General features: G+C 34.7%; 1 protein-coding gene across 9 annotated transcripts; it reads right to left on the reverse strand.

Moving 5' to 3' along the window:
- Positions 1–10,330: 10,330 nt before the first annotated feature.
- Positions 10,331–21,047, reverse strand: LOC141667752 (uncharacterized). 9 transcript variants are annotated; one of them, XR_012552764.1, is made up of 5 exons: positions 20,258–21,041; positions 19,833–20,010; positions 18,871–19,034; positions 18,154–18,191; positions 15,865–16,120 (listed from the first exon to the last, which is right to left on the reverse strand). XR_012552764.1 is itself a non-coding variant. In XM_074474362.1 (4 exons), exons 3-4 carry the CDS (start codon positions 19,099–19,101, stop codon positions 10,544–10,546), a joined length of 759 nt encoding a protein of 252 aa, XP_074330463.1. In that variant the 5' UTR covers positions 19,102–19,138; positions 19,833–19,998; positions 20,258–21,047; the 3' UTR covers positions 10,331–10,543. The 9 variants fall into 9 exon arrangements, 3 of the variants coding, with proteins under 3 accessions (XP_074330463.1, XP_074330462.1, XP_074330464.1); XR_012552761.1 differs by having other exon boundaries at positions 15,888–16,120; positions 18,154–18,271; XM_074474362.1 differs by lacking the exons at positions 15,865–16,120; positions 18,154–18,191 and adding an exon at positions 10,331–11,071 and having other exon boundaries at positions 18,871–19,138; positions 19,833–19,998; positions 20,258–21,047.
- Positions 21,048–21,632: the final 585 nt, after the last annotated feature.

Raw genomic sequence — 21,632 nt, forward strand, 5'->3', positions numbered from 1 at the left:
ATTATAAAAGACTCTAGGTAGCCATCTAGAAAAGATCAGGAAGATGTTTATGAATAAAATTAATGCACTTATGCCATCTCAGATTGAGATCAAGAACAAATTCATTAAGTTTGCAGAAAAGATGGCAAACTTCAGTTTAACTTGTGTAGAGACCAACATCAAGAATCTAAGGCAATCATTTCTTGCCTTACATGAGGTTGTCCAACAGCAAATCACAAGCAACAATGACACAAAGGTCAAATTAGAGCAACTTTACCAAGCAAGATATGAACCTTCAGCCTTATTGATGGAGGAAATCAAGAACTCACTTCAAGCCACCTTTGGTACCTCTCTCTCTCGCTCATAGCTCACAATCCATACCATCCACATCCACAAATCTGCAAATTCAGTCTCTGCAATAACAAGTCACATATCTTCAAGCTTCGAATGATTCTCTTTCAGCTCAAGTCAGTGCTCTCACCACTCTGGTTCAGTCTCAACAACAGGACATTAAGTCCTTGGTAGACTCCCATAATAATCTCCAAATGAAAAACTCAATTTCTTTAGGAGCTATCATGGGAGCTTTAAATGTACCTCTGCCAGAAACATCTAAATCTGTAAGATCCCAGATCCCTCTACCTTCAATATACATGCCTGCTAACCATACTAAGGGGGATATGGTGACCAATCCAAAATCCACAAGCCAAACCACTCAAGATAAACATGATGTTGGTAAAGACAGGCTTCAGTTGGGTGCAGAAGGACATTGCCTTGACAAGGAGTTCCATGAATTGCTTACAACACTGAGAGTTTCTCTAAATAACAACTACATCACATACAAAAGGGCTTTGGTTAAAAACATAAACTTTTTGAGAGTGATGTTAGTGACCAATAGAAATTTCAGAGAAAAGAGGAGTATTGCCAATGTCAATGACTGTGGTGTAGACAGGTGTATGCAGGTCTCTCTCTCAAATCTTCAATTCAAGAGAGTATCTGAGCTGGATGTCATCATTGAGAAAGTCAAATAGGTGATTTCAGAGGACACTCAACTACTTGGAGAGCTTAAAAAGGCACAAATTGTTGCATTTCCTGAAGCCTATCTTTAACCAAGTAAGGGGTGGCCTACATATGCTCTACAACCATAAAATTCAATAGTTCATGGTTCCCAAATATTATTTTATGGGTAACTTAAGATTGATCATGACATTGGAGACTTACCTAAAGAAAAAAAAGATGAAGATTGTTGAAGATGAGGAAACTATCAAGATAATGAGTAGATATCTGAGAAATGTTGAAACCATGCTGCCCAAAACTCAAATCAACACTAAAGATGACTTGAATGATGATGAACAGAAGAAAGATGAACAAAAACCTTCTGACTCAAATCCAAGTCAGTCTAGGAAAGCAGTTGGGAGCAAGGTGGTTGAGAAGAAGAATGATAAAGAAGAAAAGAAGGGGAGAGATGACAGGAAGAGGGGGAGAAAGGATGGAGATGGGATAGCAAAAGATCTAAATGTCGAAAGAATCCAAATATCACAAACTCACAAAACTCAAACTCATACACCTAGCCAATCAAACACTCAACAAACTCTAACCTCAAAGCCCAAATACCTGTACAAATAAATTGCAATTTCCTTACTCAAAATATCAATCACAACCATCCATGTATCTTTAAAAAAAATTCAAATCTACCTTCATTCAAGCCTCCAATCAATGCTTACTTCAAAACTGTTGGGAGAAAACCAAAGAAAATTCAAGCTAATGCTGGTGCTATATGGAACTGCTTCAATCAAGTTATTTTCTACCTATAACAGGGAGCATAACAGATGATGACTATCACCAACAAATAGCTAAAGAGATAGTTAAATTTTGGGTTGTCTCTCTGGAAGAAGTCGGAATCTACTACTTGGATGGCTCATTCATTTTGCTGAGCAGAGAAGTAATGGAAACATTTTCAATCACAAAATTGAAGAGAGTGATAAGCTTGATGAAGGATAATGATTCTAGCATAAGAATATGGAAGGCTGTTGTGACGCCCTCCAAACCCGGGTCAGAAGTTTGGGATCCACACACACACACCTTATTTATAACCTGCTTATAACAATAATAAAGATAATAATAATATGCAGTGACCCCACTTACCAACTTTCACAGACCGCAACAGGTTAAAGTATGTACACAAGCCACACACACACACTTTATATTAAAAACGTCCAAATCCCAACTATTCAAACTCAGAACTGAATATTAAACATTATTACAAACTTTTACAACTTAAACTATCTCAAAAGATGCCAGCTAGCTTAACTCGATCAACCTGGACCCCTAGCTCTCGCACTGGATTGGGGATCCTCGCTACCAACTATTTCCTTCTTAACTGGAAAAGAACATAAACAACATCGCACAAATGAGCTAACTAGCTCAACAAGTCACAATGACAAGACTGAGAATAATGATCATCAAATGAAAAGGATTAAGGTATCAAGTAAACAAGGATTAATGATTTAGAATTGGATATTATATTTTTATTTTTAAAAATTCAGGTTAGGTTGTTGAACAGTCACGCACTAACCCCGAGCAAGGCACACAACTCTGCTCTAATTACTGGATCCAAGGCACGTATTGGCCTAACTTGACCACCAATCTCGTCTGACCAGGAATCTGGTCCATAATTTTATAAAGCATTCCAATTCTAACATAATAACAGAATAAACAATGTAAATCAATAGCCAAAATCATAAGCAACATTGGATATTCAATCTTCACAAAGGATCAATATGTCAATTTCAAAGAATGGCTGTTAGGTAATGAAAGAATTGGATAACAAAGGAATCAACATTTCAAGGTTACAAGGATTTGGTCTTTCAAAGCATAATGTACAATGGTTTGAATATGTAAGCAATTTGATTCAGTGTTTGGTATTTTGTTTGTATGTATTTGTAGAGTAGTATCGTATATCGGTGGTTCGTATTCGGGTATGCAACAATCAATGGTTCAGAAAGAATAAGGTTTACGGCTCAAAGATCGACAACTAGAATCAAGGTTTAAGGTTCAGTGCTTCAAAGCACTTGCAATATAGAACAGGATTATCAATCATCAACAATACATCTCGAGAAAGTTCAAATTACTTTCCTGGTACTAGCTTGCTATACTTCACTAACTTCCAATTACCACCGTCTTACTCATCGGCTATCTGTTTCCCTTTCCTACGCCTTGCCTCTTCTTCTCACATATCATACATCTATCATTACTCAACTCATACGATTCTATTCGATATACACTTCTATCTATCCTTGGTTTAACCAAATCCGATTAACAGATTGAAAGTTATGCTATAAACAAGTAAACACCGAACATATAGACCGACAGGAAAACAACGAGTCACATATAACACGTAACACGTCAAACGCTCAATGATATATCATTTATAAAGAAGTCTCGGGTCATAAACAGGCTTTTGGGCATTTAATATAATTTTTAAAACATTTTTTGGAATTAAAACGGTCGTTATATCAATTTTTAAAGCAATAAACAGGGTTCGATTGGCCACATCTGGCTTCAAAATAATTTTCTAATAATTATCGAACCTTGAAAACAATTTAAAGTAATATTTTAAAGCTCTAAACTATTTTTCGGAAATTTTAAATCATTTTTAAATAATTAAATCTAATTAAATAAGTAATTAAAATCAATTATTAATTAATTAAATCAATTAATCAATTAATTTTCGAATTAATTGACTAATTAATCAATCAATTATCAACTAAAATTAATTAACTAATTTATTCAAATTTATTTTTGAATTAAAAATAATTTTTGGAATTAAAATAATAATTTTTGGAATTTTCAGAAATTAAAAACGAATTTTTATAATTAAAATAAATAGAGAATATGATTTTTAAATAATTTCAAAACAGGAAGGTTATTTTTTCAAATTCTGGAAACTTCAGGGACCAAACTGCATCGTTCCCAAAAGTTCAGGTACTAAACTGTCATTTTACAGGGGGTCGCCGGAAAATGTCATGTCTCGCCGGAGAAGACAATTCCGACATCATCACCCCACCAACACCTCCAGGTCACATCTATACAATACCAGGAACATAACCATATCATCAAATCGTCCTAACAATCCCTGAGTTGGCCGGAATCTGGCCAAGAAGTTCGCCGGTTTCCGGCGAACTCGACGAAAACTTTAAAACACAACTCCCTCCTCTACAGACCTCGTCGATTAGCAAGACTTATACGATTCAATTGCAAATTTCATAAGGAACACAACCCACCCCTCAAGAACATCTAGTTATCCCGAAATAAGAAACCCCCAAATTCAATTAAGACCATTCAAACGAACTATAAACCCTAATTTCAAAATTCGAAAATCAAACTCAATTTTGAACATGTTATTGAACTCCAAATCAGTCATATGACATATGAAAATCATCAGGAAAATAAGCTCTACAACATGCAATCATCAAATCATTCAAACAATCATCCGAACAAAAATTCATATTTTTAATCAAAATAATTTGAAAATAAATAAAAAAATATAAAATCAACCTTTGATTTTGCAGTTCTGAAACTTGTATAATCTGATAGTACTCTTCAAAACCTCCGTTTTGGTTACTAGAGCTTCCCGAGCAGATTTCAATAAAACCTCCAAATAGTAGGTTGATTCTTGAAAGATTATATGAATATATAGATTTTCTCTGTAAAATTATATAATTACTGTTTGCAAATGATTTTCGGTACGAAATAAAGTACGGTAAAGGCTATTTATAATTACGGAAAATTAGTATCCCGTTGGATCATTCCGGATATAGAATGGTACGTTTATTTATAAAAACAGATCCTAACGGTATCGGTTTTCGGGATAATTATCCAAATCAATATAATATGTACTGCGGTCTTGGTCTCAGCGCCTGGTTACACGTATTACAAGGTGATAATTGTAATAGTTTAATAAAAAGATCCATTTTATCAAAAATACGAGTTTTATTGATTTACCGAAACGAATAATGTATCGCAAATATTGCGCCGGGACCCGCGCAGGACAAACCGTATGCCGGATCGAAAAAGGCAAAACATGGAAAATGCTCGGAATATTGCAATTAGGTTAGGAAGGAGTTCTCGGAAGAGTTTCGGGTTATAAAAATTTAAAAATGGATGGCGTCGGTTGGTTCCCGATTATATAAAATAGTTTATAAATACTCGGAAAAAGAATTCATAAATTTCCTATAAAATCATAAATCAACATAAAAATAAATAGAAAGATATGAAAATTATCCATTTTTTATTTTGGACATATAAAAATTAAAATACTCAATTGATATTATTTTTAAACATCCAAATACATATACCACTTAACAATTAATTCACAGAATAAATACTCGACATGCATAATATATATTTATTAGCAAAAATAATTACATGATATTTCCCAGATATTACATCGTTTCCCCCTTAAAAGGATTTTGTCCTCAGAATCTCCTAGGAAAACAAATGAGGATACTTTTCTCTCATATCACTTTCTAACTCCCAGGTTGACTATTCGACCTTTGGGTTTCTCCACAATACTCTTACTAACTTTACCACTTTATTCCTTAACACTTTTTCTCTTTTTTCTAGAATCTCTATCGGACTCCCTACGTATGACAAATCTGCTTGAAGCTCTATTGGCTCGTATTCGATTATATGCCTGGAGTCTGGATTATATTTCTTAAGCATCGATACGTGAAAAACATTGTGAATGTGCTCCATGTGCGGAGGTAACGCTAACTCGTAAGATACTTTGCCAACGCGCTTTAAAATCTCAAAAGGTCCGACATATCTTGAGCTCAGTTTTCTTTTCTTTCCAAATCTTGTCAATCCCTTCCACGGCAATACTTTCAGCAATACCAAATTCCCTTCCTCGAATTCCATATATTTCCTTGATTGATCTGCATATTTCCTTTGACGGTATTGTGCTGCTATCAATCTCTTCTGGATAACTTCAATAACTTCCTTCGTCTGTTGCACCAATTCAGGTCCTAGTATTTTGCGTTCTCCTACTTCATCCCAATATACAGGAGATCGACATTTACGTCCATAAAGGGCTTCATAGGGTGGCATCCCAATACTAGCATGATAACTGTTGTTGTAAGCAAATTCTACCAAGGGTAAATGCTCGTCCCAACTTCCTTTGAAATTAATGGCACAAACACGTAACATGTCTTCGATCGTCTGGATTGTTCTTTCACTCTGGCCGTCCGTCTGTGGATGGTAAGTCATACTCATATTCAGTCTCGTTCCCAAATATTCTTGAAAACTTTTCCAAAATCTCGAATTAAATCTGGGATCTCGATCAGATACGATAGACACAGGCACTCCGTGACGAACTACGATCTCTTTCAGGTATATATGGACTAACTTGTCTAGTGAAAATCTTTCATTTATAGGCAGAAAATGAGCTGACTTGGTAAGTCTATCCACTATAACCCAAATGGCATCATGATTAGCTTTCGTCCTTGGTAATCCAACTATGAAATCCATGACAATATACTCCCACTTCCACTCTGGAATCTCTATTGGCTGCAATAATCCACTTGGTCTCTGATGCTCTGCTTTAACTTTCTGACATGTATAGCATCTACTAACCCATTCCGCAATTTCCCTCTTCATATCTGGCCACCAATTATTTTCATTTAAATCTCTGTACATTTTGGTACTTCCTGGATGGATTGAATACCTTGAATTATGAGCTTCCTGTAAAATTTCATTCTTCAACTCCGTTACTAGTGGATTCCAAATTCTAGAAGAAAACCTAAGAATACCTTGATCGTCCTTTTGCGTGCACAATTCTTCACCTACAAAATGATTTATGTCCTGATCCATTACCTCTTCTTGACCCTTCCTTATCTTCTCTAACAACTCTGGCTGGAAAGTCATACTATACACTTTCGCTTCATCAGGTTTATAAACTCTAATTTCCAATTCCAGTTTCTGAAATTCCTTGTATATCTCTCCGGGTACTGATAACACATTCAACTTTTCTTTCCGACTTAATGCGTCCGCCATAACGTTTGCTTTACCGGGATGATAGTTAATCGTGCAGTCGTAATCCTTGATCAACTCTAACCATCTTCTATGTCTCATGTTAAGCTCCTTCTGTGTGAATATGTACTTCAAGATTTTGTGATCCGTACAAATCTCGCACTTTTCTCCATATAGATAATGTCTCCAAATCTTCAAAGCGAATACTATAGCTGCTAATTCCAAGTCATGAGTAGGATACTTTTGCTCGTGTGGTTTCAACTGCCTTGAAGCATACGCAATAACCTTATCGTGCTGCATTAGAACACATTCGAGTCCTTTATGAGAAGCATCACTATAGATTACAAAATTCCATTGATCATCTGGAAGTGACAAAATAGGTGCCGTAATTAATCTTCGCTTCGATTCCTAAAAACTTTCTTCACATTTATCGTTCCATACGAACTTTTCATTCTTCCGTGTAAGCTTCGTCAATGGTGTTGCAATCCTTGAGAAATTATGAACAAATCGGCGATAATATCCCGCTAATCCCAAGAAACTTGTTACCTCTGTTGGTGTTATCGTTCTTTCCCAATTTGTAATTGTTTCAATCTTTGTTGGGTCCGCTTTGATCCCTTCATTACTGACTATGTGTCCTAAGAATTGAACTTCCTGTAACCAAAACTCACACTTTGAAAATTTAGCGTATAACTTTTTCTTTCTCAAAATCTCCAAAGCTGTTCTCAAATGTTCTGCATGATCCTCTTCTGTCTTTGAATAAATCAAAATATCGTCTATGAACACAATAACAAACTTATCCAAATATTCCTTGAAAATTCTGTTCATCAGGTCCATGAATGCTGCTGGGGCATTGGTTAATCCAAAAGACATCAATAAAAATTCATAATGTCCATACCTTGTTCTGAAAGTTGTCTTTGGTTTATCCTCTGGCTTAATTTTTAGTTAATGATATCCCGATCTCAAATATATCTTGGAGAAGTACTTGGCTCCCTTCAATTGATCAAATAAATCATCAATTCTGGGTAACGGATACTTGTTCTTGATTGTAAGCTTGTTGAGCTCCCGATAGTCGATGCACAGTCTCATGCTCCCATCCTTCTTCTTGACAAATAATACCGGTGCACCCCACGAGGATACACTGGGTCTGATTACTCCTTTCTCTAACAATTCTTGCAATTGCTTTGCTAGTTCCTTCATCTCAACGGGCGCCATTCTGTACGGGGCCTTGGATACCGGTTCCGTTCCAGGTGCTAAGTCGATCGCAAACTCAATTTTTCTGTCTGGAGGAAGTTCTGGTAACTCATCGGGAAACACGTCTGGAAATTCATTGACTGCTGGAATATTTTCAAATTTTGTTGGCTCCTGACTTCCATCAATCACATAAGCAACGTAATGCTCGCATACTTGCCGTAGTAACTTTTTAGCTTGAATCATTGTTAAAAACTTCTTTGCTTGTTTCTGGCCTTTAAACGTTACTATCCTTTCGTCTGGCATCTTCACCATTACCTTCTTATTTCGACAATCTATCTGGGCATCGTGCTTAGATAATCAATCAATTCCTAAGATAACGTCAAACTCTCCTAGCTTAAATGATATCAAATCTACACAAAACTTATTACCAAAAATCTCAATCTCACAATTCCCACAAACTTAATTAACAGATATACGTTCTTGATTTGCTAATTCCACAGTAATTATTTCATTTAAATACTCAACTGAACAGTTTAACTTACTAACAAAATCTTGAGAAATAAACGATCGAGTTGCTCCCGAATCTATTAATACTTTGGCACATAAAGAATTCACATTAAGCGTACCTGCCACGACATCAATATCCTGGATAGCGTCCTTCACAGACATATCAAAAACTCTAGCCCTCGGAGTCTCATTCACTGCTGGGGTAGATCCCATAATTCTCAATACATTACTGACTGGGGCTGGTGTCTTGCAATCCCTGGCTATGTGTCCTGGCTTCCCACATTTAAAGCATGTAAATCCAATAGCTGGAACCTTAACCGCTGGATTCCGGATAGGCTGATCCTTGTTTGCTGGCTCTCTCACTGGCTGATTGCGGCACTCCCTCGAATAGTGCCCTTTCTGATTACACTTGAAACAAACCACGTTTAACTTATTACAAACTCCTCCGTGCTTCTTCCCACATACCCGACAATCTGGAAAAGTTAACCTTGAGTGATTCGGCTAATTCACATTGACCGAACGGTTGCTTTGACCTCCGTCGCCTGCATTCTGCTTCTTGAAATTAAAATTTCTCCCTGTCTGAAACTTAGCCTTCTTAAAGTTTGGAAACTTCCCTGGTTGTGACTGTCCTTCATTTCCTTCAAACTTCCTCTTCTTACTTTCCTTTTCCTTCTGTGACATCTCGCTCTATGTCTCTACAATCATGGCCTTCTGTACAACTCCTGCATAAGTATCTAATTCAAAGATAGCTACCTTCCCTCTGTTCCATGGCTTCAGCCCTTGCTAGAATCTCTTAGCCTTCTTCCTGTCAGTATTTACATATGACGGCACATATCTTGACAACTCTTCAAACTTACTTTCATAATCAGCTACCGACATATTTCCTTGCTTTAACTCTAAAAACTTCAACTCCATCTGATCCTGAACAAACCGGGGAAAATATTTTTCTAAAAACAATTCCTTAAACCTCTCCCAAGTAATGACATCTGTACCTTCCAATGTCTTCACAGTCTCCCACCAATAGGTGGCCTCAATCTTCAAATAATAACTTGCAAACTCAACCTTCTGTTCTTCCTTCACTTTAACTAAAGCAAACGACTTCTCTATTTCCTTTAACCAAACATTTGCTTCAATCGGATCTAGGGAACCCTTGAATTCTGGTGGGTTTACCGCTTGAAAAGTTTTGAAAGTTACCTGGGGATTGGTCTGTCTTTGTTGTTGTTGAGTCAGGTGAACTGTTTATTGAGCCAAGATTTGAAAAATCTGGGCTATTGCTGGGTCATGGGTTTACATTCTGGTTTGGGTCATCTTGATTATTATTGTCGTTGTTATTGGTTTCTTCATTCTGGGTGTTGGTGTGGGTATTTCTTCTGGGAGGCATTTTCTGTAAAGAATCAAACAACTTATTTAGCTTTTAAATCAAATCCTTTCATTAAAAGAAAAGTTTTGTAAAACACAAATATCTCTTTTTGAAAACAGTTGTAACAGTTAGACCAAGTAAATTGCATGCTTCTTTACAGAATATAAACAGTTAAGGAAACAGGGTATCTGGTATCACAAGGGTATAACCGGTGCAATAAATAAAGTAAAGTAAAACAGGTGCAGTAATGTAAATGACAATGCTGGAAAGGAAAAGGTACAGCTATATATAGATCAAAAGTTTTAGGTAGTACAAGCATAAAGATGCTTCAGAAGTAAAAGTAAAAAGGGTACAACAAACCTACACTAGTCAGCAGATCTAGACTATAAATATAAGCCAAAAGTCTACTGATACATACTACACACTAATGTACGTACTAAACATCCACAACAGCACTGATCAGCATCTCCATCTCTGTATCTAACTCCAAGGAAACTCTGGTCCTCCCAGCCTCTTAAAGTCTTCCATCACCTCACTAGCCCATCCCATAAGTGCATCAGGGCCTCGATCAGGTAATGTAGCTCCGTGTAGCCTAGCCTCAAGAATCCTGCGTGTCACATGGATCTCCTCTCGAAGCTCCCTCACACCATGATCAACATCTGTAGTCCTGATGATATGCTGCAGCTCTCGGATCTGTGCCAACAAGGAATCACGCTCCAATAAAAGAGCCTCATACCGGTAATAACGAACAGGATGCAATATAGACTGGAATGGGGCACCCGTAACTGAATGCCGAGTGGAATCTGAATCGGCTGGTGGAGGTCCTCTAATAGGTGGCCTCATGCCTGGGGGTGGAATAGCCTGCAGTGGTATGGGCTGCAACACAGGTGGAGGTAAAATAGCCAACACTGGTGGAACAACATGATGTGGATCTGAAGATGGTCCTCCAACTGAGGGCTCTGAGTGATCAGCTGGTACGGAGATGAAAGAGTCGGCCATCGCTGCTATCTAAAATCATATCGCAATATAAGAATCTCAAACCATAACGCGAATTATACTAATACCTGTTATGCCATCGCATTCATCTTCTCAACATTCTATCTTTCTATTTCCTTACTTCTAATTCTAACCCTCTACCCATTCCCGTCAATCTAGGCTTGTGTCAGTGACTTATAACCTGTAGCTCTGATACCAAACCTGTGACGCCCTCCAAACCCGGGTCAGAAGTTTGGGGTCCACACACGCACCTTATTTATAACCTACTTATAACAATAATAAAGATAATAATAATATGCAGTGACCCTACTTACCAAATTCCACGAACCGCAACAGGTTAAAGTATGTACACAAGCCACACACACACATTTTATATTACAAACGTCCAAATCCCAACTATTCAAACTCAGAACAGAATATTAAACATTATTACAAACTTTTACAACTTAAACTATCTCAAAAGATGCCAGCTAGCTTAACTCGATCAACCTGGACCCCTAGCTCTCGCACTGGATTGGGAATCCTCGCTACCAACTGGTTCCTTCTTAACTAGAAAAGAGCATAAACAACATCGCACAAATGAGCTAACTAGCTCAGCAAGTCACAATGACAAGACTGAGAATAATGATCATCAAGTGAAAAGGATTAAGGTATCAAGTGAACAAGGATTAATGATTTAGAATTGGATATTATATTTTTATTTTTAAAAACTAAGGTTAGGCTGCTGATCAGTCACGCACTAACCCCGAGCAAGAAATACAGCTCTGCTCTAATTACTGGATCCAAGGCACACATTGGTCTAACTTAACCACCAATCTGGTCTGACCACGAATCTGGTCCACAATTTTATAAAACAATCCAATTCTAACATAATAACAGAATAAACAATGTAAAGCAATAGCCAAAATCATAAGCAACATTGGATATTCAATCTTCACAAAGGATCAATATGTCAATTTCAAAGAATGGCTGTTAGGTAATGAAAGAATTGGATAACAAAGGAATCAACATTTCAAGGTTACAAGGATTTGGTCTTTCAAAGCATAAGGTACAATGGTTTGAATATGTAAGCAATTTGATTCAGTATTTGGTATTTAGTTTGTATGGATTTGTGAAGTAGTATCGTATATCGGTGGTTCGTATTCGGGTATGCAATAATCAATGGTTCAGAAAGAATAAGGTTTATGGCTCAAAGATCGACAACTAGAATCAAGGTTTAAGGTTCAGTGCTTCAAAGCACTTGCAATATAGAACAGGATTATCAATCATCAATAATATATCTCGAGAAAGTTCAGATTACTTGTCTGGTACTAGCTTGCTATACTTCACTAACTTCCAATTACCACCGTCTTACTTCTCGGCTATCTGTTTCCCTTTCCTACGTCTTGCCTCTTCTGCTCACATATCATAAACATCCATCATTACTCAACTCATACGATTCTATTCGATATACACTTCTATCTACCCTTCGTTTTACCCAAATTTGATTAACGGATTAAAAGTTATGCTATAAACAAGTAAACACCGAACATATAGACCGACAGGCAAACAACGAGTTACATATAACACGTAACACATCAAACGCTCAATGATATATCATTTATAAAGAAGTCTCGGGTCATAAACAGGCTTTCGGGTATTTAATATAATTTTTAAAATATTTTTCGGAATTAAAACGGTCGTTGGATCAATTTTAAAGCAATAAACAGGGTTCGATTGGCCATATATGGCTTCAAAATAATTTTCTAATAATTATCGAGCCTTGAAAACAATTTAAAGTAATATTTTAAAACTCGAAACTATTTTTCGGAAATTTTAAATTATTTTTAAATAATTAAATCTAATTAAATAAGTAATTAAAATCAATTAATAATTAATTAAATCAGTTAATCAATTAATTTTCAAATTAATTGACTAATTAATCAATCAATTATCAACTAAAATTAATTAACTAATTAATTCAGATTTATTTTTGAATTAAAAATAATTTTTGGAATTAAAATATTAATTATTGGAATTTTCAGAAATTAAAAACGAATTTTTATAATTAAAATAAATAGCAAATATGATTTTTAAATAATTTTAAAACAGGAAGGTTATTTTTGCAAATTCTGGAAACTTTAGGGACCAAACTGCATCGTCCCCAAAAGTTCAGGTACTAAATTATAATTTTACAGGAGGGTTCACCGGAAAATGTCATGTCTCGCCGGAGAAGACGATTCCGGCATTCTCTCCCCACCAACACCTCCAGATCACATCTACACAATACCAGGAACATAAACATATCATCAAATCGTCCTAACAATCCCTGAGTTGGCCGGAATCTAGCCGAGAAGTTCGCCGATTTCCGGCGAACTCGACGAAAACTTTAAAACACAACTCCCTCCTCTACAGACCTCGTTGATTAGCAAGACTTATACGATTCGATTGCAAATTTCATAAGGAACACAACCCACCCCTCAATAACATCTATTTATCCTGAAATAAGAAACCCCCAAATTCAATTAAGACCATTCAAACGAACTATAAACCCTAATTTCAAAATTTGAAAATCAAACTCAATTTTGAACATGTTATTGAACTCCAAATCAGTCATATGACATATGAAAATCATTTAGAAAACAAGCTCTACAACATGCAATCATCAAATCATTCAAACAATCATCCGAACAAAAATTCATATTTTTAATCAAAATAATTCGAAAATAAATAAAAATATATAAAATCAACCTTTGATTCTGCAGTTCTGAAACTTGTATAATCTGGTAATACTCTTCAAAACCTCCGTTTTGGTTACTAGAGCTTCCCGAGCAGATTTCAATAACACCTCTAAATAGTAGTTTGATTCTTAAGAGATTATATGAATATATAGATTTTCTCTGTAAAATTATATAATTACTGTTTGCAAATGATTTTCGGTACGAAATAAAATACGGTAAAGGCTATTTATAATTACGGAAAATTAGGATCCCGTTGGATCATTCCGGATATAGAATAGTACGTTTATTTATAAAAACAGATCCAAACGGTACCGGTTTTCGGGGTAATTATCCAAATCAGTACAATTTGTACTGCGGTCTTGGTATCAGCGCCTGGTTACACGTATTACGAGGTGATAATTGTAATAGTTTAATAAAAAGATCCCGTTTATCAAAATTACGAGTTTTATTGATTTACCGAAACGAATAATGTATCGCAAATATTGCGCAGGACAAACCGTACGCCGGATCGAAAAAGTCAAAATATGGAAAATGCTCGGAATATTGCAATTAGGTTAGGAAGGAGTTCTCGGAAGAGTTTCGGGTTACAAAAACGTAAAAATAGATTCCCGATTTATATAAAATAGTTTATAAATACTCGGTTGAAGAATTCATAAAATCCAAAAATTTCCTATAAAATCATAAATCAACATAAAAATAAATAGGAAGATATGACAATTATCCATTTTTTATTTTGGACATATAAAAATTAAAATACTCAATTGATATTATTTTTAAACATCCAAATACATATACCACTTAACAATTAATTTACAGAATAAATACTGGACATGCATAATATTTATTATTAGCAAAAATAATTACACGATATTTCCCAGATATTACAGCTGTGATGTCTGAAAGGTTGAGAGAAAGGGATACAAGGCATGCTAGGATAAAGGCTAAGAGGGAAGAAAGAGAAAGGCAATATTCCAAGGAGTTTGAGATGTTTGAACAAAGATCTAATGAACTCAAGGCAAGGGGTTGAGTAGAATTTCAAAAGATGGATATATTCTGAACATTTAAGTTAGAAGATTTTCAAGATTCAGGGTTAACTATCTTAACAGTTACTCATTGGAAGAATGGCTCAGACTGGGGGAAGCCTTAAGAGGGACAATAATTATTGAAGAACTTCAAGTGCTAGTAAATCTCAAGGACCTCATTAGGAAAGAACCTGGTTATGAGAAATTCACCCGATGTTTGTAATTTTAAACTGATGTAATTGATCAATGTATAAGCAGTGTAATTCTTATTTAATCAGTCAATTTATTGTATTTAATTTTAGCTTGGGGTTAGTCTTGTTATCGGGCATGAATTTGTGATAAGAAATCTTCTCACAAATTGGGGGAAATTGTTGTGCAAGACATGCCTGTATAATAAAAAGACTAAATCATATTGACAGCCCTAAGATTAAGTTATATGATAATAAATATTTATATTATGTAATAGTATTCCTTGAGACTGTAAAAATGTTTAATAGATTAGACTGGGGGATTTTTCTATGAACAGTTTCAAGCTAAGGAATAAACTTTGAAAGAAGATCAAGTCATGATCATGCCTCAGAAAAAAGGTGTTGAAGCATGGAGTTGAATAATGTTGTTCTATGAAAAATGTTAAGTCAATATATCGACAAGTCACAGAGCAAGGTATATCGAAAAGTCATTCGAGAAGTCCAAAATGACTTGTAGAGAAGTCTTATAGATATCAACAAGTCAAATGAAGATGTAGAGAAATGGAGATATCGACAAGTCATTTATGCATGTAGAGATCTCAGATATATCGATAAGTCAAACGAAGATGTAGAGAACTAGAGATATCGACAAGTCATTTCTGCATATAAAGATCTCAGAGATATCGACAAGTCAATTGAAGATGTAGAGAACTGGAGATATCGACAAGTCAATTTCTCATATTGAGATCTCAGAGATATCGATAAGTCAAATTGTGTATATAGATATCTCAGAAATATCGACAAGTCATTTCTAAATGTAGAGATCACAGATATATCGACTAGTCATTTCACATGTAAAGAACTGGAGACCTCAACAAGTCAAATATACCTATAGAGAACTTAGAGATACCGATAAATTATTATACATATCGATATATCACTTCTCTATAGAACAAAAAGAGATCTCGACATACTATCTCAAATTCAGAATACAGGCAAGTTCAAGATTCAATATTATCTATAAACAAACAATTCATTCACTGAATTGGAAGTCTACAAAAGCAGCTTGAAAAATACAAGATCAAGGGCCAAGATTCACTGGACAAAGGATAGTCACATACCTGCAAGATTCTGCATAGATTTGTTAACACCGGGAAAGGAAATAGACAAAGTTACTTTAGAAATTGGTTTAGTACATTTTAGTGCCAGTTTTATAAACCCGTGTTGCTAGTCTATAAAGCATGCACGGGTCCTTAGTTTAAGAGTAACTAATAGATCTAAATTTTCTTGTATTCTCTCAAGATAGAAAGTTGAGTTCTTATTTTCTTAAGAACATAAATTTGTAGCAAGACAAACTTAATTAATACAATTAAGTGAGTTTTTGATATTGTGTGTTCTGTGTGATCTTGTGAAACATATTATCTCTAAAAATATTATATGATGTGTTCAACCATAATCCAACTAGCTTAAAAACAAAGAAAAATCCAAGAAACACATTCACCCCATGTGTTACATTTCATAGTATTCAATATCTAACACACACATATAACATATTTTAATCGATCAAGGTAAACCAACCTGGATAGTCTGGACACTCTCTGAGTTTGTAAATATTTGCATAAGATTTTTTCCTCACAAACCAAACCATCATTTATAGATTTTAGGTTCGGCGATTGAAGATTCTTCTTCCCCCTTTCTCTATTTTTGGCACCCAAATTTTGTAGATTTATTATTGCATGTATGTACTTTAATTAAAAAACCAACAGTCGACTTGTATTGTACTTGATAGAGGTTAACAAAGTGATAATACACTTTTACCCTCGATTTTATTTGTTCACACTAACAGTGCTTTCCTTTATTAACGACTGGTTAACAGAAGTCATTTAGGGGTCGTTTGGTTCACCAAATTCTTGAATCAGGTGTGGGTTTTAGACATTCCAATCTCATACCTGGTGTTTGGTTCAGAAAAAAAGTTTAATACCCATTCCTCAAACCCCGAAGGTATGGGTTTTTCATACCCAAGTGGGAAGGTGGGTATGGGAGAGCGGCATGAGAATCAACTTTATAACTAATATTTTAATTTCTATTTTAGAATTTAGGGGTCGTTTGGTTCACAAAATTCTGGAATGGGTTTTAGTCATTCCAACCCCATACCTGGTGTTTGGTTCAGAAAAAAAAAGTTTAATACACATATCTCGAACCCCCAAGGTATCGGTTTTCCATACCCAAGTGGGAAGGTGGGTATGGGAGAGCGGCATGAGAATCAACTTTATAACTAATATTTTAATTTCTATTTTAGAATTTAGGGGTCGTTTGGTTCACAAAATTCTGAAATCAGGTATGGGTTTTAGTCATTCCAACCCCATACCTGGTGTTTGGTTCAGAAAAAAAAAGTTTAATACACATTCCTCGAACCCCCAAGGTATCGGTTCTTCATACCCAAGTGGGAAGGTGGGTCAGGGAGAGCGACATGAGAATCAACTTTATAACTACTATTTTAATATCTATTTAAGAATTTAATTGTAATCGTTTAATACCAAAATATATATATTAACCAAAAATATATTAAATAATAATAAAATTATATATTTAATTAAATTAAATATTGAGTCAAAAATAAATTAAATTATATATTTAATACCAAAAATATGTAATCGTTGAGTCTCTAATAGATCATCCGTTGAAAGTGTCTTGAGTCATCCGTCGAAGCTTTGTAGTTTATCCGTTGAAAATATTTTCTTAACAGTTGATACTATTTTATTTATGCAAAATTACAAGGCATCTAATATTTATAATTAGCCAACCTATTTTACATAACTTTCTAGTATTCAACATGACTTAAAATTTTCTACAACTTCTAAACTTCTAAGTTATTATAGTATACAGAATTGTGCTACAAAAATTTATTGAAATATAAGTTACTCTATCAACAAATTAACAAGTATGGTTATCCATTTATAATTACAAAATCACTTAATTAAATCTACTAATTAAATCTACTAAGATGTTTTGGTGAATTATCATCAAGCCTACAATATATTCCTAACAAAGGAATTAACTCATACAACCAGATATATATGTTGATACAGTATCTGATACTATCATGTACATAGAAAAACTGGAAATGGGAAAACAAAAAAAAATTGAAGATTTTAGAGTATTACTTAGATAGCCAGATCATCAGGTAGTTCTCCCTCCCGTCCTGCTCAATTTAATTACTTCTCTGTAATAATCTATAAGCAACACCTCCTCTACTATATAAAACACAATCGCAAATCAATTCTACACACAATCAAATTAAGAAACAGTCATTAGTAAAAACAATTCGGCCCAGGAGAAGGAATTTAATTTTTGCATGAGTTGACCCAAGAGAAAGCCACAAGTCAGTAAGGGTCTAGAAACCGAGGCTTTGAGAAGAGCCAAATAAAATAACATGAAAAATGAGATGCTAGCGAGCACATAAGGAATTCCTAAAAAGCATTTCCTAATTTCTGTACATATGCAGTACAGAAAATAAAGAGCTTTTATTACAAGTTACGAGAACTCAGTCAATACAACCAAACACAGATAATAAGTTGGCTAATGATCTTTTACCAACTTGGAGGCATTAAACCCTTAGTTTAGATATACATACTTATTTCAGTTAGATTGGTGCAATTATGATATATTAACAATAGTAATTGTATAAAAATAACATTTACAGAAATTAAATACAGACACATATCGAGAAAATTCAGCGGGAGAAATACTACTCCAGTTACTTTTCTACGTTTTTTTGCTAAATAATTAATTCTATATGTTATAACTTTACATGGAAACAGAGTCATCTGCAAATAAAATTATCACTACTGAACTAATAGACTGATACATAATCAATTTACCTTGTGGATCTCGGCGAGCATAAGAAGAGCATCAATGTTTTGTAGATCAATGTTTCCCTTAACATTGTCAAGTATCATCCCAGACTCGTCACATGGGTCTATCTTTGATTTTCTGTCCAAGATTAAAAAGATAGAAGTTGTAGCGGTACTGGATATGCTTTTATCTGTTGCAAAAGAACCCGACTGAGAAATTCTAGTAGCTTCCATGGTCAGTGCAAAGAAAATCTTCATTACCACATGTTGCGTTTTGAAGCCCCCCCCCCCCCAACTGTAAACATATTGCAATATAAACCTAATTAAAATGCAAAACTTATATTAATTAAATTAGTACAATTTATTTAGCTTATCAAAACTATCATTGCATAAAATGAATACGCTTCTTATTTGCATAAATCACTGGAAATATTTAAACCATGTGAACATCAGTTATTTGCCTGCACTTGGAGACTCAGCATGTTGTAGGGCATCTTCTTAAACCAACAAATCCAATTAATTCATGGATTTACATACTAAAACCTATGCTCAAATGTATTTCTGATTGTAAAAGTTTTTAAATTTCGCAGAAAAACAAGAATCAAGTTCTTGAGATTGATTATCTGATTATAAACATAAAAGAATTGCGACATCGCCTTATTAAGGGTACTTCCACCAACAGTTATTTCTATTGATATAGGACTATCAGCTAACCAGTCTTCTTTTCTCTACCAACTAACCGTACTGCATGTTACAATATGTCAACATGGATAAATTATCGTATGCTAAATTGAAATTTAGGATTTCAGTGAACTAGTTAATGTACAAATGTAGACGTAAAAGTCCAATGTATGCATAAGAAACTAAGATTTTAATAGCATCTATAACTCATCAATGTTAGGAATACTATTTAAAAAAGATACTTCCTTCTATAATTAATCACTGAAAACTAATTATTCAATAAGATGAGAATAATTTGTAGAACTTACTGATAATTTGTAGTTATTCTGTTTCCAGGACCGATTCTCTCCTCCGTATCAATCCAGTACGCTGGTACTTTGGCCTTTACAGATTATACATTTATATTATATCTAGCTCAACCCCAGGTGATTTCACATTTCTGCAAATGTTGCTTGAAGTAGCTGTGGCTTGTGGCTGTTGCGACATCTTAAAGGGAAATGCAATTTTTATTGAGAAGGCACGAAAACCAAATATCAGTTTTATATATTGACATTCCAGATTATACTCAAGTGATAAGCTTTTCTATTTGTAAACTCAAATCTCTGTTGATTTTAAGTTCAAGCATAATTTTAAGAGGATCTTACTTGATAATTAAATTCTCAACCTTTTAACCAGATATAATGTACAGTTTGAAAAGTAACAATATCCACATGCTTAACAAATATTGATATACCTCAACTTCAGAATATGTGCTTCTTAGCTTTAAAGGGCTCTGCACGAGTGTGGAGTCCACACAGCCCGTAGCAGTTTCTATTTCCATCGGGGTCCACGCTGATGGATCATAAGCAATTCTTTTCGCATCAACTTGATTAACATGCAGAATTTCCAAAACATTGCTAGCTCTGTAAAAGACAATAATCGAAATAATTTCAAACTCATACAATCACAAATCACGTAACTATTACAAATCACAAGCTCAATTTACAAAAATATGCAAAAAAACACAATCAATTCAATCAAACCATAAATTTCACCATAAATACACAATAAATCAGTATCTTTAGGGAGATATAGCGAGAGAGAGAGGGTGAGAGAGATATGGTGATAGATTGAGAGAGAAGAGAGAGTGAGAGAGACAGAGAGATGGATTCAGCGAAAGAGAGCCAACGAGAGATAGATGAAAAAAATACGGTTTACACATTTACAATTTAAATTGAAGACAAAAGAGAGCTTGTATCTCAAGATTGAACATAAACATAGCTTGAAATCTGCAGAGAGCTTGAACCCAGATCTTTATCGAACCATAATTGAAAACTGCCTGAAGTCCTTGAAATTTATTGCTCTAACCCTTAAAATCCTTGAATCTGTTGCTCGAATTTGTTGCTTGGATCCAACCCGAACCCGTTGCTCGAATAACCGGTTGAAATCCTTTATAGTTTGAGAGAGAAGTGAGAGCAAGGGAGGGAGAGTTGAAAGTAATTTCCCTGTATAGACTTCCCCCGTTCCTTTTGTCCAAAATTTTGAAAGTTTCGAGCATATAAATGCAACAGAAACAGTAATTAAAAATGTAAAAAAATCAAAATTTTCGAAACCCACCGCAGGATCCATGCGAAAAATGTATATTTAAATCATAGATCAAATTGTTTACCTTAAGAAGTTTTACCAATTGGTTGACTAATGGAGATCTAAAACTTGTTCAATCACCACGCATCCCGCTCTCGCGATCTACGCTCTATCGGTATCCACACGAATGCTTGAACTCAAGGATTGGATGTGTACTAGCACAAACTCGTTTCTTCTTGATCTCTCCATCTTCTCTCTTGTTGGCTAGGGTTTTGGTAAAAGTCTTGCTTGCAAAATCAACCGCCCAAGAGATATTATATAGAGAGTATAATAAGAATTATAACTCTTAACTAATTAGGAGTTATTATTAATTCGAAATTCCTATTTTTATAATAATAAAAGTCACTTAATTACTTAACAAATGAATTTCATAATTAATATTAGTAAATTCGAATATCAATAATTATCTAATTAATTAAGTCATACTTAATTAATATTATAAATAATTCGAATTACTTTAGTATAATTTAAATCCAATTTAAATT

This window comes from Apium graveolens, chromosome 6 (genome assembly GCF_009905375.1).
Source record: "Apium graveolens cultivar Ventura chromosome 6, ASM990537v1, whole genome shotgun sequence".
In the NCBI taxonomy this organism is placed as follows: Eukaryota; Viridiplantae; Streptophyta; class Magnoliopsida; order Apiales; family Apiaceae; genus Apium; species Apium graveolens.

Coding starts and splice junctions, on each gene's coding strand:
- LOC141667752 (XM_074474362.1), bottom strand. CDS start 19,101: ATGAAGATTTTCTTTGCACTGACCATGGAAGCTACTAGAATTTCTCAG. Junction 11,072..18,870: donor TGCTCGCCGAGATCCACAAG/GTAAATTGATTA, acceptor ATATGATTTTAG/ATAGCAGCGATGGCCGACTC.